Source organism: Rosa chinensis, chromosome 6 (genome assembly GCF_002994745.2).
Source record: "Rosa chinensis cultivar Old Blush chromosome 6, RchiOBHm-V2, whole genome shotgun sequence".
Classification (NCBI taxonomy): Eukaryota; Viridiplantae; Streptophyta; class Magnoliopsida; order Rosales; family Rosaceae; genus Rosa; species Rosa chinensis.
The window spans coordinates 55,332,143-55,354,976 of record NC_037093.1 but is presented as its reverse complement, the minus strand read 5'-3'; the positions used below and the strand labels follow the sequence as shown (position 1 = coordinate 55,354,976).

The 22,834-nt window shown below is 39.1% G+C and overlaps 2 protein-coding genes across 6 annotated transcripts in view; one reads left to right on the top strand and one right to left on the bottom strand.

Moving 5' to 3' along the window:
* Positions 1 to 22,834, top strand: part of LOC112174408 (RNA-binding protein BRN1) — a 28,026-nt gene that overhangs the window by 3,748 nt on the left and 1,444 nt on the right. For 2 of the 5 annotated variants that reach the window (XR_005801401.1, XR_005801402.1), the window contains exons 1-10: positions 17,936 to 18,275; positions 18,489 to 18,571; positions 19,769 to 19,820; positions 19,983 to 20,108; positions 20,220 to 20,299; positions 20,607 to 20,786; positions 21,126 to 21,468; positions 21,560 to 21,703; positions 21,785 to 22,096; positions 22,710 to 22,744. Coding sequence is in view for 3 of the 5 variants with exons in the window: in XM_024312180.2 (XP_024167948.1) it covers positions 18,104 to 18,275; positions 18,489 to 18,571; positions 19,769 to 19,820; positions 19,983 to 20,108; positions 20,220 to 20,299; positions 20,607 to 20,786; positions 21,126 to 21,468; positions 21,560 to 21,703; positions 21,785 to 21,912 (1,308 nt within the window). In the remaining 2 variants the exon portion in view is untranslated. Of the gene's footprint in view, positions 1 to 17,935; positions 18,276 to 18,488; positions 18,572 to 19,768; positions 19,821 to 19,982; positions 20,109 to 20,219; positions 20,300 to 20,606; positions 20,787 to 21,125; positions 21,469 to 21,559; positions 21,704 to 21,784; positions 22,248 to 22,709; positions 22,745 to 22,834 lie in introns of those variants that run through there. The other 3 variants (XM_024312180.2, XM_024312179.2, XM_040508019.1) reach the window with 3 other exon arrangements.
* Positions 787 to 2,667, bottom strand: LOC112174407 (GDSL esterase/lipase At4g10955). The gene has a single exon (XM_024312178.2). The coding sequence runs from the start codon at positions 2,564 to 2,566 to the stop codon at positions 1,160 to 1,162; it is 1,407 nt and encodes a 468-aa protein (XP_024167946.1). The 5' UTR covers positions 2,567 to 2,667; the 3' UTR covers positions 787 to 1,159.

Genomic DNA, 22,834 nt, shown 5'->3' with positions numbered 1-22,834 from the left:
GCAAGAAATTTGTAACTGGAATCCCGCCGTGGGGTCTGCTCTTTACTTGGTCCTCCAGAGGTGAGCTTTTACTGGTTTGCAAGCAAATGCCTTGGGTAAAGAAATTTCCATTCGATTTTTCTGGTTCAAGTTAGATACCACTAGTAGTTCTAAACCCAAATGGGAAATGATGCATGGTCTTGGAGGCCAGATGACCTTTGCAGGCTACCACCAGACCTTCTCGATTCCAATGGCAAAGCTGACTAAGATGGCAGGCAGGGCGCTACTTGGTTTTGGTTTCGGAGAAAACTGCAGCTGCTATTGTTACAGAGAATTAATATGAACCAGTTTTCATCACTAACTAAGGAGAACCTAAGGAAGCATGTAAGGTTTGTTTCTATGACTTGGCTGATGGAAGACATGAATCTGGACATGGGAATCGACACAAATTTGGACACTGGAATCTTGGGATTTGGTTTACACAGAAAATGTGGTGAAAAAGTAGAATAGTAGATTAACCCATTCTCCACTAGTACTAAAGATTGAAGGTTTCTGAGACTGGCTAGAGTGAAGCCTAAAACTTTTTGCAGTTTTAAGAATTCCTAACAGGCTAACACTAGTCTAAAAAAAAAAAAGAAAAAAAGCTAGTGTTAGGAAAATAACTGCTGATATCTAACAGTAGAGTTCCTTATAAAATAACAATATATTGAAACTAGTCTATGAACTTCTTCTAAAGATTTGATCATTCTTGTTCCTTTTATCTTTTTCTGTAAGCATGAAAGACAAACTGGAATAGTGGAGAAGTATTAGTCCAATAGTACAAGATGAAAAAGGAACAGAAAGCTCGTCACCTTGGCATTTCGGAGAATAGAACAGAGTCAGTACAGGCTGGTGGGTTAAAAAAGTAAAAGTAACAATACTCGAATAGTGGTCTGAACCATTCCAACATTTACCCACAAAGCCTTGAATTGCAGAGCTTCTTGCTCTGTTTTCTCCATTGGAGCTTAATCTTGTAGGCTGCTTCTTGAGAGTACCTAGCAGCCGAGAAGAGCATGAAGATAACAAACAGCTTCTCATGATGGACCTTATTTTATTTTATTCTAAGCAAATGCAGAAGACATTATGAATTAATATTATAAGAACAATTTATTAATCAAACAATGAAAACAAGCCGCCCTTGTTATCTAGCAAGTGTTAGTTGAGGACGTGGAAGGCTATGCAAGGATCTCAGCTGCCTGCTGATAAGCTTACTGTTATTAAGAGCCAGCTGGAGTTGCAAATCATCAGACCACCATTGCTGCAACCCATGTGCCTCTAGAAACCTTTGATTTGGCTTCGACATCACAAACAGCTTCGCAGCTACTTGTCCATTTGTTAAATTCCGACACTCATTCTCCTTTTCGCCAGCATTGTTTCCTTCTCTTCCGTCGTCCACGTCAGCATAAAAGCAACAGATGTAGTCACTTTTATTCACATACAAATGAGGCAACCATTTTACCAAACCTACACCGCGATTCTTCAATCTCGAAAATTTTGGTATCCAGTTCTTCAATCCAAAACCACTAGTCCACTCATTATCCCTAACTATTACTTCACTGTGCTTAACATGACTTTGATCAGTCGTCAAATGAAGCATTGGCATAAACCTTTTCCAAACAAATCCTGCTTTCTCTCTAATATTCCTCAAGGTCATTGCTAGCGAAACCGAAGGCGGATTGAACAAATGAGTCTCTACATACATCCCTCGTTTAGCTAATGCTTTTCCCACTTGGAGAGCAAAACCAGCTCCTAATGAATGGCCAGCAATGCACACATTGTCACTTCCATACTTTTCGGCCACTGATTTCAAAGCCTCCAAAGCAACTCCAAACCTAACAGAACCCTTCAAGCTCTCCCAAGCAACGTACCGAAGGTCATCCTCGATGTCCCTTCTAATCGTCGGGAACTTCAGCAATGTGCCTCTAAGAGCTAAAACCGCTCTTGATGCGCCGCTTGGTCTCATGACAACAAAATCACCAAGTGCTGCAGATTGATCCCATTCTAGAATTGCACCAAAAATGGATCCATCTCTTTCGTCAACAAGAGTTCGGGTCAGTTTATACTTGAAGGGCTTCCACCACTTTGGAGCAAGAGCAGCAGCTGCATCTCTCTTGTCTTGTCTGTCCATCTCGAGCAAGTAGATTGCTTGTGTGAAGCATGCAATCACAGTTCTTTTGTACTTGCCGTCGTTCCAACTTGATCTGATCAGGTCTCTCCAATTGGGGCGTGACACATTGCGAGGACCACACACATGGAAATCGTCCGGATGATGAGGCTTTGCTTCGACTGCTTTCCCCTTGGCTACCTCCTGATCGGCGCCACCGCCTCGGCGGCCGCCTCCGGTTATCCAATCTAGGAGGAAGAATACACTCTCGAATTTACCTGGTTTTGCGGGAAGAAGATTTTGTGGCTGAGAAATAATCTGCCCTTCAAGAGAAGCAGCTCTGGCGACGGCGGCCGGCTGCCACAAGAAGTTGCAGACTGCCTTGCAAACGGCTTCTAGCGAATGCAGACCGCCTCTTACGAATCCGTGAGCTATGTTCATCATGGTGATTTCCTAGCGATCTTGGTAAGTTTCGACTTTTATCAAGTCGTGCGGCACCTGTAGTTTTAGGGATAAATTTCATTCCTCAATCAAGTAGGTTTGGTTCATTCCCAATATTAAGCAGTAAAGGGGAAGTAAGGAACAAAACCCAAGGAACAAAACCCTAAGAATGTAACATTTTTATGGTCGACTTTCTCTTAATGTGACAAATTGAAAATAAATGTTTTTTTTTTAGATAGTAAAAATAAATTCATTATGATCTGATAATATAAGGACAGAATGTGATTTTCTGGAAAATGGGGATTGCAAGGGACGTATCAATCCCTACTGGGCAGAAACCAAAAATAATCAACAGAACACCAGATTTTTGGTTACGCAGTGAAAATCTCAACTTCTTATATTAGAAATACTGCGGGGTTCTTACTCTTGAGAACTCAAAATAAGAATTAACTTATGATGAAGGATATGTTCTTTACAAACTTGAATAGCACTAGCTCGGCTACAATGATTAGATGAATACTAATACCAAGTTTGTCTTCCGTCTTAAACTTCTTCTTTACTTGATCGATCACCAAATATCGCTCTCCTTTCTTCACATCTCCTCTACTGATCTCAAGAGAAGTTATGCATATGAAACAATGATCAAGAACACTTAAACATGGACCAAGTGTTTGGACTCTTGTGAAGACTCAATTAGCAAACATGTGTAGGGGCACTTTTGATCAGGGTTGTTCGGCAGTGGATATTCATGGGTAAGGACCCAAAACTTTGCCCCTTTATCTAAGTTAGCGAAGACTAGGCCCAACAAACTTCGAAGGACCTGAGAATCCTAGGAAGCTTGCTGTTGTGTTCTTCCCGGCAACTCCTTGTACATGCACGACAGTGACTTAATCGTTTCAAAAGGGGCTTGGTAAGATGCATGTGGCGTGGGAGCTAGAAAAGCATGATTTGTAGTAAAGATGAGAGATTTGCAGCAACCATGAAAGCTTGGATTCGGATTATGGTTGATGAGTTTTGGATTGGAAATGGGTTTTTAGGATAGGTGTTGGAGGAAACTGCTTGGTTTTGTTTCTATGTTTGCCTACATGTTTCTGGGATAAGTATTGGGGAATTGCTTGGGTTTGCTTTGCATGTGGGTTTCTTTGGGGTTGCTTCTGAATGCCCCTTCACAATAGTAAGAACTCTTAATTTATAGGAGAGTTGATGTGTGATGCAGCATTAAGCTTGCTGCCTTGTCTTTGGCATGTAGTTGTGATCATAATCCCAGAAATCCTGCTGCTGGGATTACCTTTCCAGGATTCCCGCTACTGAAATCTGCTGCTGGGACTGCAATCCCAGGATTTCTGCTGCGCTGCTAGGATTTTGTTATGTTGCTGGGATCAAGATTTTGGACGTGGTGAGTTTAAGATGGTTTCAATGGGCTTTGGGTTTCTTAGCTTGTTGGTTGGCTTTATCCCCATTAATGAGATATTGGGCTTGAATTGTGCTATCTCTCTTCTTCACCTTGCCCATGTTGAGAATTTGGCTGCTGGCTTGAATTTTGGTCCCAAGTCCAAAATTATCAGCTTGCCTAAAACTCGCGATGGACATCATACTTTTCTGTAACCTTCCACACCACACCCATTCTTGTAAGCCCTAAGTGCATGAATGTGGCTTGGGTCCACGTGTGTGACGTGATGTTTGCGGGTGTAATTCGCCTCGAAATATGAATTGGGCTTGTTAGCTGGATTTTTGGGTATCAACAACATGCAAAATGCCTCAACCTCTTCTTGCGTTCCAAGTTCTCTCTTTTGCCGTCTGTTTTTCCACCTTCCAAGGATAGTTGCCGTACCTGTTTGGCTCTAGTTTTGTTGCAGCTAGTCAACAGTCTCTTTTCTGCGCTAGTGTGCCAGCACCGTTTGGATGCAGTCGTCAGGGATGTCCCTTGACCTGACTTCTTTCCAGCGATTGTGGATGAGGAGAGCACCAACCTCGTCGTGGGATTCTTTGTGCCTCGTGGTGAGGACTTTTGCTAAGCTTCTTTAAGATCACACAATCGATACTCGACGTCGTAGATCGAGCAGAGCGAAAATCACTGGGAAGTGGGGAGAACTTGCTAAAGCGTGATTTTAGCTTGGTTGATTTGCGAGGGCGTTACCCTTGCTTGGCTGGTTCCGTAACTGTTGTGGTTGCGGTACTACAGTCGGCTCCCGAGGAGACTAGGACCGAAGCACGTTGATAGAGGGTTTGGTGGCACTGACAGTCGGCTCCTAAGGATTATGGGACTAGAGTGTGGTCACCGGAAAGAGAAAAAGATGGATTCTCTTGAGAGACTTGAGTAGTCGTAGAGATTAGTTGATGAATTGTGTGTTGTTGTCACTTCGTCGTAGCCTCTATTTATAGGCTACCAAGCCATAGTGGTTGGCCTTAAACAAATCATGATGGGTTAAGCACTAATGGAATTGTTAGGTTTTAAGCACTTAAACACTAACGGAATTGTTAGGTTTAAGCACTTAAACACTAATGGAATTGTGATAGGTTTTCCAATTAAGCCACCATGAAATATTGTAGTTGAATGCTTCCCCACGTGCATGTCATATTCCTTAATTTGAATGGATTATGAATATTCGCAGCTTGCATAATCTTCCATAATTCTACAGGTATGTTTTATTTAGCTTGAGCCACTGACATTGGCTCAATTTCTCCAAGACCCGCCTTGTCAGGTCAAAATGCTCATTTTGGGTTCAAACAATACCAAACAAAACAACCAAAACAGCTATTTAACCTAATAAGCCTTCTACAAGGAAAAAACAAATCTTTTTGTGTTAAAGAAAATATAAACAATTAAGGACACCAAATCCTAAAATACTTAGGAAATCAATAATACAATTTAGCACACAGAAAAATATCTTTAAATGAATAAAAGATATTAAACCCATTAAACCTCAAAAATACTTTCTCGTTTGTATGGAATGCCAACACGCCAAGTTGATCAAAACTTGTACCTACATGATCGACTTTCATATTAACATTAGTCAAATATATAACCACTGCAAGTGGCCTAGTGGTTCTTGCCTAATTGGGTGTGCTCTCCAACCTAGGTTCGAATCCCGAAGCTGTCAAAGTGGCCAGGCACTATGCTGCAATGCACAGTTGGAGCATTTCACATGCGACGAAGGGGTTTATCTTGGGCCTAGGAAGCCTTTGGGTTCCCCTTGACAAAGTCAAAAAAAACATTAGTCAAATATATGAGAATTTAAATATATGCGTGGCTCCTTAACTTCAATGGAACCAAGCGAGGGCTAAGTATTGCTGCAACACCCTCCATTATTTTTTTAGGGGAGTGAAATTCACACTCCGTAATATGTAGTGTACACTCCCTCTTTTCTTGTTTGGTTAAAATTGTCATAAAAATATAAAATTTAAATTAGTAAAGACAAAATTTAAGTTACAGAAAAATTAAACTTGAGGTGTGTTAAAGGAAAAACACATTATGTGCCTTCGTCAAAGAAACAGACGAAGAGGGAGCAATTACAAATCACAGCTCAATCAGCATTTAGTATCATCAATGTAATTGATATTTCCGTTGTAATCCTATCCTTATATAAAGGGGTTATGAATGAAATGAGTAGACCAATTCCAATCCATTTTTACTTTTACACGTTATCAGCACGCTCAGAGCCAATAGCCAAGAAAAAGAAAAAAAAACCAAAACCCCAAAAGTCTGAATTTCTTTTCTGGACACCCACGTTTCCCCTCTGGACACCCAAGCCCCACACGGACCTCACCTCGACCGGACCCAGACGGGATTTCGGTCCGATTTCCATTCCCAGCTCTGACGCGGTCCAATCCTGCTCACCGGCGCGGCCTCATCCTGCTCGCGAGTGTCCCAGATCGACTTCATCTTCTCCAGTCGATCACCTGCAGCCCACCTTGTTTCCAGTCGCTCACCTTCGTTTTCCTCCAGCAACAACCCCAGTGCCTCCGCCTTGCACGTCCGGCGTTTGCAGTCGCAGCCCAACCTACCTGTAACGGCGCTGCTCCCTTGCCCAGCCCAGATTTGCGCGCGTTCATCATCCCAGCCTCGCAGCAGCAAGCTTCCGATCTCATCGCTGCAGCGCGCTCCCTCCAGTCTCGGCCCCGTGGCTCGCTCATCCCTCCAGCCTCGGCCCCAATCACCGGCGCGGCCTCGTCCAAACCGACCTCCATCTTCCTCTGCCGTGTGTCTTCAACCTGCTACGTCCTGCACCGGCCCAGAAGAAGGACAGAAAGCCAGAACGAAGAAGACGAGAGGAAGAAGATGACCAAAGAGAGAAAAGAAAAAAAGAGAGGAAAAAAAACAGTGTGACCTGGCCCAAAGAAAAGGACCCGACCCAATCAAAAAAAAAAAAGAAGCAGGCCTTGCGGCCCAGCATAACAAAAAAAAAAACAAAAGAAGTAGGCCTGCGGCCCAGAAAAAAGAAGAGAAAAAAAAAAATAATAAGTCTTTGTGGCCCATTGCTGAAAAAAGAGGAAGCGGCTCAGTTTTTCTCAAGTCCAAAAACATCGCTACGCACGCCTGCATCAACACGCGAGTGTGCTAGGATTGTTTTTTTTTTTTTCGAAATCAAGTATGTTTTCTTTATTTTATTTTATGATTTTAATCAAGCATGTGAATTTTATTTATCTTTTCTATTTTTAAGCATGCTTTATACCTTATTGTTTATGCTTTTATTATATTTTGTTATTGAGCATGTTTTGTTCGATAATATTAATCCTTTTACAGCATGCCTTATTATTTATGTTTTAAATAATTATGTTTAAGCATGCTATTTAATTATGCTATAGTTTATACTTTATTTTGAACATGCCATATATATTTTGTTATATATTATTTATGCAATTCTGAGCATGTTTTGTGAATTTTATTTACGCTTTATATAGTTATTCCTAAGCATGCCTTTATATTATGTTATTATTTATATTTTATTTTACGCATGATATATTATTGCTATTATTATGTGTAACATATATTTTCGTTTACATTTGTGAAATTTGAGCATGCTATGTAATTTATTTTAATATATGCTATGTTTTTATTATTTATTACGTGCTATGATTATTACTTGTTTAGAATGCTATACAAAAAAGAATTGCGTTTTTGCCATGATAATGAAAGTTCATGCGCATTATAAATACACATTTACTGTGATAAAGTATTGTCACATAGTATCGAAAAAATGTGACCATTACGAATCTTAGTCTTGAAATCTAATTCATATTTTTAGAAAATAATTCACGTGGATGTCTTTATGACTGCGTAATTTATATCTTCCCTCTTGTTTTATGTAGATGGCTGATCCAACTCGACCTGAGTTTGACATTTTGGACTCAGAAGGACTTGAGTACTATTGTTGGGTTTCCGATATGGAAATTGCCTTTGTGGCAAATGACTACACTGCCACCATTACTGACCCCAAAGACGATGAACTATCTAATAAGGTGAAAGCAGATGCCTTAATTGTTCTGAGGCGACATATTGATCCTAGCCTACGCTGGGAGTACCTTCAGTTGAAGACACCCAAAGCACTATTGGATGCCCTTAAAGGACGTTTTGGGAACATTCACGATACTTTGCTCCCAGGACTGGATGTTCAGTGTAATGGAATCCGCTTGCTTGACTATAAAAAGGTCAATGACTTCAACAAGGACATGTTGCGCTTAAAGGCACGTCTCAATTTCTGTGGAAGGGAAATCACAGAAGATAATATGATCTACAAGACTCTTACCACCTTTCCTACTTCAGCTTTTATACTAGCGAACCAGTATCAGTTGGAGTATGACAACAAAAGAATCACAACCTTCAATAAGTTGATAAGCCTACTGCAAGTGGCTGAGAGACAAAATGAGAGTCTCTTGAATAACAATGCCAGGCCCACTGGGACAAAGAAAATTCCCGAGGCTAATTATGGAAAAATGAAAGGTGGAAATAACTCCAATGTAAGGGGGTTTAGACGTGCTGATCCCTACCCACGTGGCAACAATGCACCACGTGGAAAGGGACATGGGGATCATGGAAACAAGATGCAAAAGGAAAGAGTTGACAATGAACCATGCTATAGGTGTGGATTCATTGGGCATTGGTACAAGAACTGCCAAGCAAACAACAGAGTAGTAGCCAATTACAAGAGGTATAAAGAGTCTAAAGAACAAGAGACTCACTATATGGAAGAAGGAGGTCATGACCTAGACGTCACCCTTACAATTGCAGACTTCAATGGCAAAGAGGAACTTGCTAAGTCAATGGATGCTCTCAATCTTGACTGATCTGTTTTTATTTTCCAAAGACAGTTGTGAAGGCATAATGCCTCACTTTTAATTAGACTATTGTTTGGTCTTAAAGTTTATTTTCAATCATGGATTGATGAATAAGATTTTTGAACAAGACCTTGATTTGATTATCGTTGGCTTATTAATAAATTTTGAATTTTATTCTGAAGCACTGAATTTATTCAAATTTATTTACTATACACATATTTACATGATTCGACATAGCACTATAAAGATGTAAAGCAATACATCTAGAGAAAAATTATTAGAATGAAAAGAATATCATTCTACGCAAATAGAAATACTCTAAAGAATATGAGTTATATTTTCTAAATACCTCCCATTTATTTGTAGAAATGAATGGAGGAGAACTTGAGTGCTTAGATGATAGTGGGACTACCCACACAATATTAAGAAATATGCAATTATTCATTGAACTAATAGCCTATAATTCCTCTGTGACTACGATGATTGGATTATCACAACTCATAAAAGGGCGAGGAACTGCCAAAAAATTTTGTTGCCTAATGGCACAACATTTAAAGTCACAGACGCTCTATATGCACCAAGAGCTAATCGAACCTTGTTAAAGTTTCAAAGCTATTTGTGCCAACGGTTATCATGTAAAAACACACCGTGAGAATGGAACTGAATACCTTGATATTTCATCTAATGACTGTGGAAGGAAATACACCTTAGAGAAACTTATGAGTCAATCTAATGGACTGTACCTCACTACGATTTGGATCATTGAATCCTACACTGTCACCAACAATGAAATGTGGGACACTGACTCATACAGGCTTTTGCATGACTGCCTATGGCACCGAGGTCGTGACATGATGATCCGTATTTTTAAAGAACTCACACGGACTTCCCTTCTTTCGAGTGAAAAATGGGAGAAAAATCCTCCACACTGCAAGGTGTCGGTTCTAGTATTGCTCAAATGCAGTCATTGCCTTCTGAAGTACCAGAAGCACTACCTCCCTCCCATTATGCCTCATTGACTATTTCAAAGGCACATCACTGTTTTGCAAAGCCTACTCTTTAGCGAAAACAGGATCGAGACCTTCCTATGCTAAAGATACAAAACAAAACATTCCATTCTTACAAAGAGATGTCTGTGGACCTATCCATCCAGAATGCGGACCATTCAAGTACTTTATGGTTCTGGTCGATGCTTCGACAATCTGGTTACATGTTGTTTTATTATCCACAAGAAATGCTGCAATACTCCTAGCACAGATTATACGTTTAAGGGCTCACCACCCTGATCACCCTATCAAGTCTATAAGGCTTGATAATGCTGGAGAGTTTACATCAAAAGCATTTGATGATTATTGCATATCTAATTGGATCGATGTAGAGCATCCTGTACCCCATGTGCATACACAAAATGGTCTCGCAGAAGCCACCATCAAAAGGCTACAGATGGTGGCTAGGGCATTGGTTATGCGCACCAACCTGCCTATATCTGCATGGGGTTATGCAATATTGCACGCAACTTTACTCATTCGTTTCAGACCCACTGCTAGCCAACCATTTTCTGCGTACCAGTTGGTAACTGGATATAAGCCTGACATTTCACACTTACGCATATTTGGTTGCGCAGTATATGTGCCTATTGCGCCCCCACAGCGCACTAAAATGGGTCCTCAGAGACGATTAAGTATTTATGTTGGATATGAATCCCCAACAATTATCCGCTATTTGGAAACCTAGACAAGCGATCTATTTACCGCTAAATTTGCGGACTGCCACTTTGATGAGATAGTCTTCCCGTCGTTAGGAGGAGATAGGAAAAAGGATTTTCCAAGGGAACGACAGGAATTGTCGTGGTTTGTCCCCACTCTGTCTCATTTTGATCCCCGCACTTCACAAAGTGAAAGTGAAGTGAAAAGAATAATCGATCTTCAGAACGTAGCAGATTCGATGCCTAATGCGTTTACTGATATCGTAAAAGTGACGAGATCACATATACCAGCTGCAAATGTGCCTGCAAGGTTAGAAGTCCCCAACAAAGGGCACAGTGCCACAGATAGAGGCACTGCAACCACACTTAGTGGAGGTGTGGTTGAGGACATGGCTCCCCAAGGAAGAGGGGGAGGTCACTTGGTTCGACTGACACTCACCCAAGGAAGAAGAGGGTGAGTAAGGCACAAACCAATCATCAATGAGATTGTCTCTGATTATAGTTATGTCCATGAATCAATACTGGAGGACGCTCCGATGTTTGAAATGATTCCAGAGAACAAAGAAATCTCAAAGGATTATGAGAGTTCGTATGAGTTGATAGAAAGATCTTCCATACACATTGATGATATATACTGTTGCTCAAGGAATCATAGAGCATGATGATATCGAACCACGCTCTGTTGAAAAATGTCAACAAAGAGCAGATTGGCCTAAATTTAAAGAATCAATCCAGGTAGAATTAGATTCTCTGACAAAGAGACAGGTATTTGGTCAGGTAGTGCTAACCCCACCAAGTGTAAAGCCTGTAGGACATAAATGAGTTTTTGTCAGAAAGCGTAATGAGAAGAATGAAGTCTTGAGGTACAAGGCTCGCCTTGTGGCACAAGGTTTCTCACAATGCCCTGGAATTGACTACGAGGAGACATACTCTCCCGTAATGGATGTTATAACGTTCCGCTACTTAGTTAGCTTAGTAATTTCCGAAGGACTGGAAATGCAGCTCATGGATGTGGTTACTGCATATCTCTATGGGGATCTAGATTCAGAGATATATATGAAAAGTGCCTGATGGCCTTGCATTACCCAAGTCAAGTGACTCTAAACCACAGAGTGCGTTTGCAATTAAGTTGAAACTCTCACTTTACGGATTGAAACAATCCGGGCTGATGTGGTATACCCGTCTAAGTGACTACTTGATTGGAAAAGGGATATAAGAACGATGAAGTATGCCCCTGCGTATTCATAAAGAAAACAAGTTCCAGATTTGCAATTGTAGTTGTATATGTCGATGATATGAACATAATAGGTACTCTTGATGAAATAAGAGAAACCGCGAGCTACTTGAAATCCGAATTTGAGATGAAGGATCTTGGGAAAACTCAATTCTATCTAGGCCTTGAACTAGAACACCGAGTTTGTGGAATACTAATCCACCAGTCTGCGTATGTCCAAAAGTCAGGCGATATAACATGGACAAAACGCATCCTGCTAGCATTCTCATGATCGGTCAAAGCTTGGATACAAGGAAAGATCCATTTCGTCCAAAGGAAGATGACGAAGAGGTGTTGGGAGCTGAAATTCCCTATCTAAGTGCAATAGGCGCATTATTGTACCTAGCCTAATGTACTCGACCAGACATTGCATTCTCAGTGAACTTGTTAGCTAGATTTAGCTCAGCGCCAACGCAGTGTCACTGGAATGGTATCAAAAACATTTTCCGATACCTAAAAGGGACCATTGACTTGTGACTGTTCTTTCCCTACAGAGAGACAAGAGTGACCGCAAATGGAACTGCAATCCCTAAAGGAAATGTTGATGGCGAAAGCGCCACTCACTACACTGAAACACCAAATGACGTTTTCGTTGGTTTTGCTGATACTGGGTACCTCTATGACCCATATAAAGGTCGTTCCCAAAATTGTTATGTACTCACCATTGGGAACACAGCGATATCTTGGAGATCAACCAAGCAAACCCTTGTGGCTACCTCCTCAAACCACTCAAAGATCATCGCTCTACTTGAGATGGTTCGTGAGTGTATATGGTTAAGAGCTATCATTACACATATTCAAGGGACTAGTGGTTTGAGTTCTACCACTGAAGAGCCTACTTGCATTTATGAAGATAATGCAGCTTGCATCGAACAGATGAAGCTAGGATATATCAAGGGTGATAATACAAAACACATATCGCCAAAGTTCTCCTACAATCAGCAACAATAGACCCTCCTCAAGATTCAAGTGAATCAAGTAAGGTCTGAGGAGAATGTGGCAGATTTGTTCACCAAATCATTGCCTAAGGCCATATTTGAGAAACATGTGAAAAGCATAGGAATGCGAAGACTTTCCAAGCTCCCCTGATTAATGTAAGTATCAGGGGGAGGTGTAGACGTCAGGGGGAGTCTAACACACACATGTTATACTTAAATGTAAAAAGTGCGTTGTGCTCTTTTCCTTCGACCAAGGTATATTTTTGTCCCACAGGGTTTTTATTGTTACTTGGCAAGGTTTTTAGTGATGCAACAACTCATGCACCATTTCGTCTTTGACTTGGCACAAGGGGGAATGTTAAAGGAAAAGCACATTATGTGCCTTCGTCAAAGAAACATACGAAGAGGGAATCAAGCAATTACAAATCACAGCTCAATCAGCATTTAGTATCATCAATGTAATTGATATTTCCGTTGTAATCCTATCCTTATATGAAGGGGTTATGAATGAAATGAGTAGACCAATTCCAATCCATTTTTACTTTTACAAGGTGTGGATTGTAAAATGAGGAATGTGGATTTCACTTTTTTTTTTTTTAATCAATCACAAATCGTGTTTTGATTTCATTCATCACAAGCCAAAGTGGTGACCCTCCTGCTGCCTTCTTTCCAGACAGATCAAGAAGTTGTGGCAGTACCGAGTGGTACATAGAAATAGGTACACTTATTAGACATCAAATACGTAAACGTAGCGGGAATCCTCCTTTGGTACTACTCTAAAGGTGCTAGAGATACATAGAGTGCACACATGTGCATAACTTCCTAAATATAAGGAAATTATTTTAATTAGACAAAAACTAAAAACATAGAGATGGGCATAGGGCAAAAAACCTCAGCCCAACGTTGTGCAGTCCAAAGTAGCCCAAAAGAAGGCCCAGTAGGCCTAGCTTGGCCCAAGTCCAACCTTCACCTCTAAACCACCAAGCCATCCCAGCGCAGATCCGCCATCGTGACTGCTTCGCCTCAAGTCAAAACCGCCACGACCCAAATCACGACAAACCACACCGCCACAAGCTGCTTCACCACAAATCCGCTCTATTTTCAGTGTCTCCGATCCTAGCCTCTGCCGATTTCGAACAGCACCGTCAATCCAAGCCGCCAGCAAAAAGAATCGGTCACCTCCCAGAGATGTCGCACCAAAAACAGAAGCCAAACACCTCCTGCCAGAAAGCTTGAGCAACACCATTCACAAGGGAATAATCAAACAGTCGCATGCAGTCCCTGTCCGACAACAAAACCGCGTGGCGTAGGCAAGACTAAGGCCGGCCGAGATGTCAAGGCCGCTACCGGACGAAAATGATTTCACAATTTTAGTCGCCGTCGAGTTAGAGTTTCTCCAGGACAATTAAAAAAAAAAAAAAACCTTTAAGAAACTAAACTTTAGACAACACGTGGATTTCACTTCCCTAATATTTTATATATATATATATATATATATATATATATATATGCATGCACAGCAAAAAAACAATGAACTTGAGCAAGAACAAAAAGCACCCCCCGGGCCCGTACTCAAATCCTTGGTTCTGTGCTTTCTCCTTAATCATAAAGCATTCAGGATCGTAATATAAGCACGTGAATTTTCTGCCTCATATGTTAGTTTTTTTACGACCGGGTGTGATTACAGAACTTGCCGGCACACAAATGTATAATAATCATTGATACATTGGCTCTTATTTGACTCTAATATGGTCGGAATGTGGACCAAAGAGGGAACCATCATTGGTGTGAACACACATTGTATGCATGTTTCTTCAACAAGTTTTAGTGATCATCACAATAAATAATATTGAAACTTTTAAAGCATGAAAATGAATGAAAACAAGATTGAGAACAATGTTGCCCAATTTAGTGACATAAGTCTCATATTTATAAATAGGAGGTCGTGGGTTTGACTAAAAAAAGACTAGTTGTTGATATGGTTAAAAAAAAAATTGAGAATAACGTACATATAAGTAATCGATACTAGCTCACAAAACAATTAACTAACATAGTTTAAAAAACAAAGGGTGAAAAACCTAGGATTCTAGTGAGGTTCAATAGCTAAAATGACTATGAAGCGTTGTTAAAACAATCACTTCAATGATCGCTTTACATTCGTTTCGACAAAATTCTCGCCAATATCTTATTTTGATATTTGCCTAATTCAAGAGTTGTCATTCTGATGGAGGTAGAACAAGGAGGCCTACCTACATAAGCAACATATACGACTATTTGATTAGCAATAGTGATTTAGGTACAGCTAACTTGCAATTTGACTTTAAGGGTCTTCAGAAACCAACTATTATGTGTTTAGTGATTTTGGCCAAACTACCAATGGTTCTATTAAATCCTTTAGTGCTCAATACGTCAGGTCGTATAGCTCATCAAATCATTGAAAATGTGAAAGGAAGGCTGGAGTCATCCTCGGCCCACTTTGAAGTTTGACCCAAGATATAGTCCCGCATGGCATGGAGGGGATTGGGCCCCATTTACGATGTGAGCTGGTTCTTGGTGGCGTCCAATAAATCAACTTCTTAATTTCTCATTCAATATCCTCCGTGGATTTTTTTTTTTTTAAAGTAGGAATATTACGTACTGGCTTTCCTTTTCAACTTTGTTTGGCGGCCACAAACAAGAAAAACTGTATAAAAATTGATCTTTTTGAGAGATCTACCAAAAAAATTATAAAACATTGATAAAGAGAGAGTAAATCCATTCAATTCTTTGAGCAATTGGAGTTGAGCATAAGAAATTGGATTAAAATTATGTTAAGTTATGGGGTCTATGTCCCTCCAGTGTAACAAAAGAAAAAAAATTCATACAAATTTTTCTTATTTGATAATGTAGCTTCTACTGAGTACTAATAACTATTTTAATTCAAGACACAAGTAGTTAATGTGTATTAGAAAAGGATAATATCTTTGTTCAAATTCTTTAGGATGCGTGAAAAATGAAAATTTTCACGTAAGAAAAGAGACAAAAAAAAAACTATAAGAAATTGGAATAAATTTACTCCTAATGATATCTAGACATTTTGGAACAAAACCACACAACAATAAGTTAAGGTGGTGGCATTTGTGCTTTGTGATATCACTATTAATGTGCCTCACATTCTTTTACACAACACTAATTAATTTGATATGCTCTTTTTTTTTTATCAATCCACCTTCAGAATTAGGTTGTGAATAAAAAATCGTTTATCTCCAAATCATGTTAAGACTCAAATAATAAAATCATCTAGAACCGTATTAAGGAGTTGACTACTTGATTTTTACAATGATTTACATTATGATGATCAAAACATATTTATGTTTAATACATTTGATGACTAGTTATTGCAACAACTCAAACCATCACATTACACTACTCAGTGGAAAAGCTAACACACAACTTACCACTGCGTATTAATTCGAGTAACACTATTCACGACAGTTTTGCATGTAACACGTGAAAAAAGACGAGGAAAAAAGACTTATGACGCTGACTAAACGACAAAATTATATTGCTGGATTGCAATTGTCTTTGGAGCTACTTAATTTGTGTCATGAATACGGATAAAGCGGATTACGTTAAACTTTGATACATCTGATGTAATTGAAAATTGAAAACGCATTAACTTTTGATTTCCAACAAGAAGCAATTAATAAGCATAGAAAAGATCAACAAAATTGAAACCAAAATCCTCCTTCCAATAAAATTTGGCTCAAATTGTAGGTCTCAAAATCAGAGTTAACTTTGTCTGGTTTTGAGTTTTGACCACTGTCTGCAGAAGTAGTGCAAGTAGTGCAAGTTGTAACGTTACATAGTGTGTTGAAGTGGCGCTACCTTGGAGGAGAAGCAGCACCAGCAGCTGCTTTGGCGGGACAGTCTGGCGTTCTTATCCTTTTGCCACCGGCTTTCACGCTTAACTACTCTCCTGCCCTCCTCCCCTTATTTACCATTTTGCCCCTCCGCTCTCCCATCACCTTTTCCAATCCCTGTTCACCTGAAAATGACCTCATTCTTTGTGTTCTTCTTCAGTCAACCACTCAAAATCACCAAATTACCCCGGGTAATTGCTCTTTCTATCATTCTTTTTTTTCAGTGATCAATGGTGTGTTTGTTACTGTTTCTGCATACATAGGAATGGACTGTATAGGTAAAAACTATGAAAGGTGGCAAACATAGATGGGTATTGGGGGGGGGCTTCTTCTTGGTCCAATATTGTATCGCCCAAATGGAGCTACCTATTGACATGTCACTTTTGTGAATTAAAAATGGAAACCAAGTGGTGGGGGGTGGGAGAACTTTATGTGACAATGATTCTTCTCACACAAATAGAAAGTAATCAAAAGTTTGTCTTGCTCTCCTTTTTTTCTTGTTATAATTTATATGTATAATTTTATCTCTATTAAAATATTTGTATAACTCTTAAGTAATTGAGATTTGAAAATGTTGAACGGTTATCATGTTTGGATAACATTACTAATTTTAGAAAAAATCTCTAAACGTCTTTAAATCATGACTCATGTATTACAATAAATGTTAAATAATTGATGTTCATCTAATAATATTTTAGTATCTATAAATGTGTATGTAAAAATCATGATTTCTTTTTGTTAGTTTAACTCAGATGCTATTAAAACCAACTAATTTTAAAAAAAAATGTAAACATTTATATTTTAATTTCATAATAATTAATTTTTTAAAAGTCAAATTTACAAACTCCTTCTTATAGGAAATACTTCTTTTCTATGTCACTGTCTACCAAACAGTGTTGCCGTATTGAGCATAATATTTTTTTTTTTTCTTCTTTTCTAAAACCTAAATAACAAGGCTACATTCTAGGTCTTTGTCTTTTATTATTTTGAAAGTTCTAGGTCTTGTCTTTAAATAAGATAAGAAGAAACTAAAAACCATTTATCCGTAATAAATACGCAAAGGACTTGGACACATCGCAATGTCCTCCGTTAAAGACAATGCAAGGGCAAAACAGTGACTTCACCCAGCCACAGTCGAACTGCAATGGCAAAAGCGTCGATAATTGAACTGAACTGGAACTACTGTGAAGTGGCATCCCCGTAAATAAGTGATAAATCCGAGGGCGAGAAGAATAATTTAATTACGATAAATCGAAAAGCGGAAGAGATCCGAGTTTGCCATAAGAAACCCCCAATTTTGCCTGCGACGACGCCACGAAGAAAAAAAAAAAAAACCAAAAAAAATCGAAAATCCTTTTTTACAGGGGAGAGAGAATCTAGAGAGAGAGAGAGAGAGAGAAAACAACTTAGAGAGAGAAAGCTTGACGAGAGTGAAGAAGGAGAGTAATGGCGGAGGGGAGGAAGGAGAGGAGGCCGAGCAGCGAAGAGAGCGTGAAGCTGTTCGTCGGCCAAGTGCCCAAGCACATGAACGAAGCTCAACTCCTCGCAATGTTCCAAGAGTTCTCGCTCGTCGACGAGGTCAACATCATCAAGGACAAGACCACGCGCGCGTCTAGAGGTTTTCCAATCTCTCTCTTTCTCTCTCCCTCTCTCTCTCTCTTGCACTTGCTGATTTCTTCTCTCAGTACAGAATGCGTGTTTGCTTTGATTTGATTATCAGCAGAGAATGTGTTTGATTTCGGAGATTTTCGAAGATTTTGTGCCGAGATTTGTAGTGATTTGAGTGCATGTACAGGTGTTTTCGAGCCCTAATTGAATGCTTCATTTGCAGGGTGCTGCTTTGTGATATGTCCGTCGAGGGAGGAGGCAGATAAGGCGGTCAATGCATGTCACAATAAGAAGACCTTGCCCGGGGTTAGTGCAATTTGGATCTCTGTTGGTGCATTTCTTGTTTTGTGTTCTAGTTGATAGCTTCGATAAGTTCGATGTGATTGGAATCTCTGCCCTTAAATAGAATTACTGGTTTTAAGTTTATCTTAATTATACTAACTATTGTTAGCATGTTACTAATTAAAACTTGTGGCTTAGAGAAATAGCAACCGTGGAGTCTCCGAGTATTATTTCATGACATTTGCACTTTAAAATGTGTATCGAACTTTTAACAATAGCCGAAGCATATACTGTCAGTTGCTAAATATAACAATGCCACGACTTGTCACTAAAAAGTTTTGCAATTACTATCATACTGAAAAAGGTGAATTTACCTGGTTCATATCCTATTTTCCTTCCTTGAAAAATTGCGGTAGGCTCCTGTGCTTACGCTTCATCTTTCCTGCAGAGGGCTAGCAGAATTTCTCTTTAGGGATAATGATTTGTACATGGTGATGCGTGTTAGGCCACTGACAACTTGCAGTGGAATATCAGAGCATTGCCATGGACGTAGAAATGGCCTACATTTCCCACAAAGTAAAAGTAGAATCTGCTCGTGTGAACTAATTGAAGCAAAAAACTGATTTTTCTCTGTCAAAGTTTTAAGGAGCATGATATTTAAAAAGTCACTGTCCATTGAGAAGAAGTGATAGAAATTGAGGTTAAATATGGTTCTAGTGTCAATTTATGTAGAAGTTAAGAATGTTTATGGTGGTTGTTTCAGGAGAACTGATGAAACACAGTGATGTTGGTCAGACCATATTAGAAAATATTGAGCATCTGAAACCTGAATCATATTTTAGGCAATCTTCTCTTGGCATAGTTTACCCACTAGAAATCACGATTGGCAGCTTGCTATATGAACAACTATATTTAAAGCATTTTTGTGGCATAGGTTTTAGAGCAACTGGGGGATCTATGTTGGCCTTGCTGGACCTTCAAGAGGTTTCCCATGCAAGAACTGGGCTCTTGCCTATGCCTGCTGATGAATTGTTATTCAACTAAGAGTGAAAAACTATGGTTTTATTGATTTACATTAACTTGATTGAACATATAATGTCAACTAAAACTGTATATGTGGTCTAATTTATTTCCCTAGGCCAGTGGAAAGTGTTTATAACTTCTTTTAATTAATTATACTCATTCTGATTGAAAGCTGCTCTGTTCTTTTGTCCAATTCAGGCATCAAGTCCGTTGCAAGTGAAGTATGCTGATGGCGAGTTAGAAAGACTAGGTGTAATATTAATTTGATAATTGAATTATTCTCTTTTCCCTGAGACTATTCATAGGAAGTTTTGTTGAACCAATAGTTCTTGTATTTCATTTAATTCATTTAGTGTTTATGCTTGATTACTGAACGGACCCTGATAATTCTCCAACTGTCCCTGCAATTCAGAACATAAGCTCTTTGTCGGTATGCTTCCAAAGAATGTTTCCGAAGTTGAAGTATCCGATCTTTTCTCTAAATACGGAACAGTAAAGGACCTACAGATATTAAGGGGTTCTCAGCAAACGAGCAAAGGTAAGCTGTCTTTCCTGTATGGTGGGTTTATTGCTCGAGTAGCGCAAAAATATACTGGTCCTACACTAATAAGTGAATATCCACATACTTTTTTTTTTTGCTATTTGGCAGGCTGTGCATTTTTAAAGTATGAGACAAAAGAACAAGCACTTGCTGCCCTGGAAGCCATTAATGGAAAACACAAAATGGAGGTCTGTTGCTAATACAATCATTCACGTGGCAGTGGCTGGAAATGCATATTGAAAATTGTTTATGTGTTCTTAGTTCTTGATGCTATGCTTTTATTACTGACTTCCCTCTTTTAGTATTTATGAAGACACACTTGTTAGTAGAAAGGTCTCTTTTCTGATTGATTGAATTATGCTGATGGTTGATGAGTCAGCAATTTGGTTGGTTGATAAGTCAGCAATCATATTGTATCAAATTAAATAATAGTATTCTATATTGGTCTCTGTCGTGTTCAGTTGAATTCATCATTGGTATGTCTTGTGTTATCAGGGTTCAAGTGTTCCTTTGGTTGTCAAATGGGCAGACACAGAAAAGGAAAGGCTAGCTCGGAGAGCCCAAAAAGCTCATTCACAGGCTGCTAATGTGCCAAATTCTGATTCACAACCTCCATCTTTATTTGGAGCCTTGCCTATGAGTTACGTTCCCTCATATAATGGGTATAGTTATCAGGTGAGTGCAATTCCTATATCTCCATAAATAACTTCCATTTTTATTTTGTTTATATCTCCCAATAGTAAAAGGAACTCATGAGCATGTTTGTAACTGTACTTGAGAATCTCAAGGATTAGGGCCTATATGTGAATGCTTGACTTAATGTCCCAATAGTCACATTAAGCTTGCATTCACATATAGGGCCTAATCCTTGAGATTCTCAAGTACAGTTACAAACATGCTCATGAGATTACCAAAAGCTTTTTTTTAAAATTTTTTTTAATTCTTGTTCATCAGTAGAGTAACTGATATAGTGAAGCAGTGTCTAAATTAATCATCATTACATTCCCACTGTAGGCTCCTGGAACATATGGCCTTATGCCATACCGCCTGCCAGCACTGCAAAATCAACCAGGTTTCCATAATATGATACCCCCTGTAAATCAAGGAAATGCTTTACATCGAATTACACCCGACCTTCCTCCCAATATTGCCCCTAGAAATTTTGCCATGCGTCCAAGTTACCTGGGTTCTGGTTATCCTGCGGTTCCAGGTCTTCAGCATCCAATGATATATCCGGGAGGAATGGTGAGTCACCGGCCATTGAGCGCCTCACCTGGTTCATTGTCGCCTCTAGTTGTGAACAGTAACCCAGCCACATCCTTAGGCACCAGTAGAAGTTCCGGGGGTCAGGTTGAAGGTTGTTATCTATACATGTGTTGATTTTTCAAATTAACGATAAAGTTCTTGGTGGTGGTATTTCGTCAATCATTCTATTTTCTCTGACTTAGGTCCTCCTGGTGCTAATTTATTTATCTACCACATACCTCAAGAATTTGGAGATCAAGAGCTTGCTAATGCTTTTCAAGCATTTGGTAGGGTTTTGAGTGCCAAGGTTTTTGTTGATAAAGCAACCGGTGTCAGCAAATGTTTTGGTGAGATTATTTCTCTAGCAAAATTTGATTGTGATGTGAGTTGCATGGAAATGTTGTTCTCTAAGCAGTTTATATTTGCAGGATTTGTAAGCTATGATTCACCAGAGGCTGCTCAATCTGCTATCGGTGTTATGAATGGATACCAATTAAGTGGTAAGAAATTAAAGGTTCAGCTCAAGAGAGATAACAAGCAGAACAAACCCTATTAATTTCAAGGTGAGTGATGGAAGGACGCAAGTTCTTTATAGCAAGTGGTCGCATGCAAATTGGATGTATGGAGTCGCTGCATCAACCTTGTGGGATGGATTTAGATGATTTGCAAAGATATGGTTTATTTCATCCCGCTTGTAATTTCCTCAAAGGAATGAAAGGCCTGAAAACTTGTAATTCATGGTGCGTACTTCACCAATACAATCTGTAATATGTGTATCATGAAAGTTCTTTTAGACAGTAACTATCAATTTATTCATTCTTCTCTCGCAAACATCTCATTGTATAATTCGTGGAAACATTCATGATAATTGATCCCTGATTCTTTTGTTTCCACAGTTCAAAGACCTGATTTCATTTTTTTTTTTCATAACTGTCTGTTGTATACATGTAATGATGTAAGATATACAGTAGGTTTACAGATGTATTCTTGTTGTGATTAATTGCTTTTCCAGTTATATAGATGCCTTGGAAATTAGAAGTATTATCACATGGCTTCTGTAAATGTATTAGGTTTAATTAGGCATTGCCAAAATCAATGTGATATGAAGTGCTTGTCTATGTTGTTCTTATTAAATATCACTTGATGTTGTGCATCTGATCTATATGTTAATACTTTTCCATATTCTTACTTATTTCTGTATTTGTTGAGCAATTAATAGATAGTAGAGATTCTTACTGTGAATCTACGGGTTACTATATATACTTGTCTACCTATGTTGTTGAAGTCTTTTGTGGGCTTGAGTTAACATCTGGCATGCTGATATGCTCTTGGTCTTGTTTTAAAATGTTGAAGAAGTGTTTCCTGGGCTCATTGGCGTCATGATGCAGGTAACTTGATTGAAGTTTGAGCATGTTTCTATAATTCTATTGGTTAGCTTTTGCTCATGAGTACTAACTTGTTAAACACCGTTATTATTG

Excerpts from the sequence above, each read along its gene's own strand:
- LOC112174407 (XM_024312178.2), bottom strand. The coding sequence starts at position 2,566 with ATGATGAACATAGCTCACGGATTCGTAAGAGGCGGTCTGCATTCGCTA.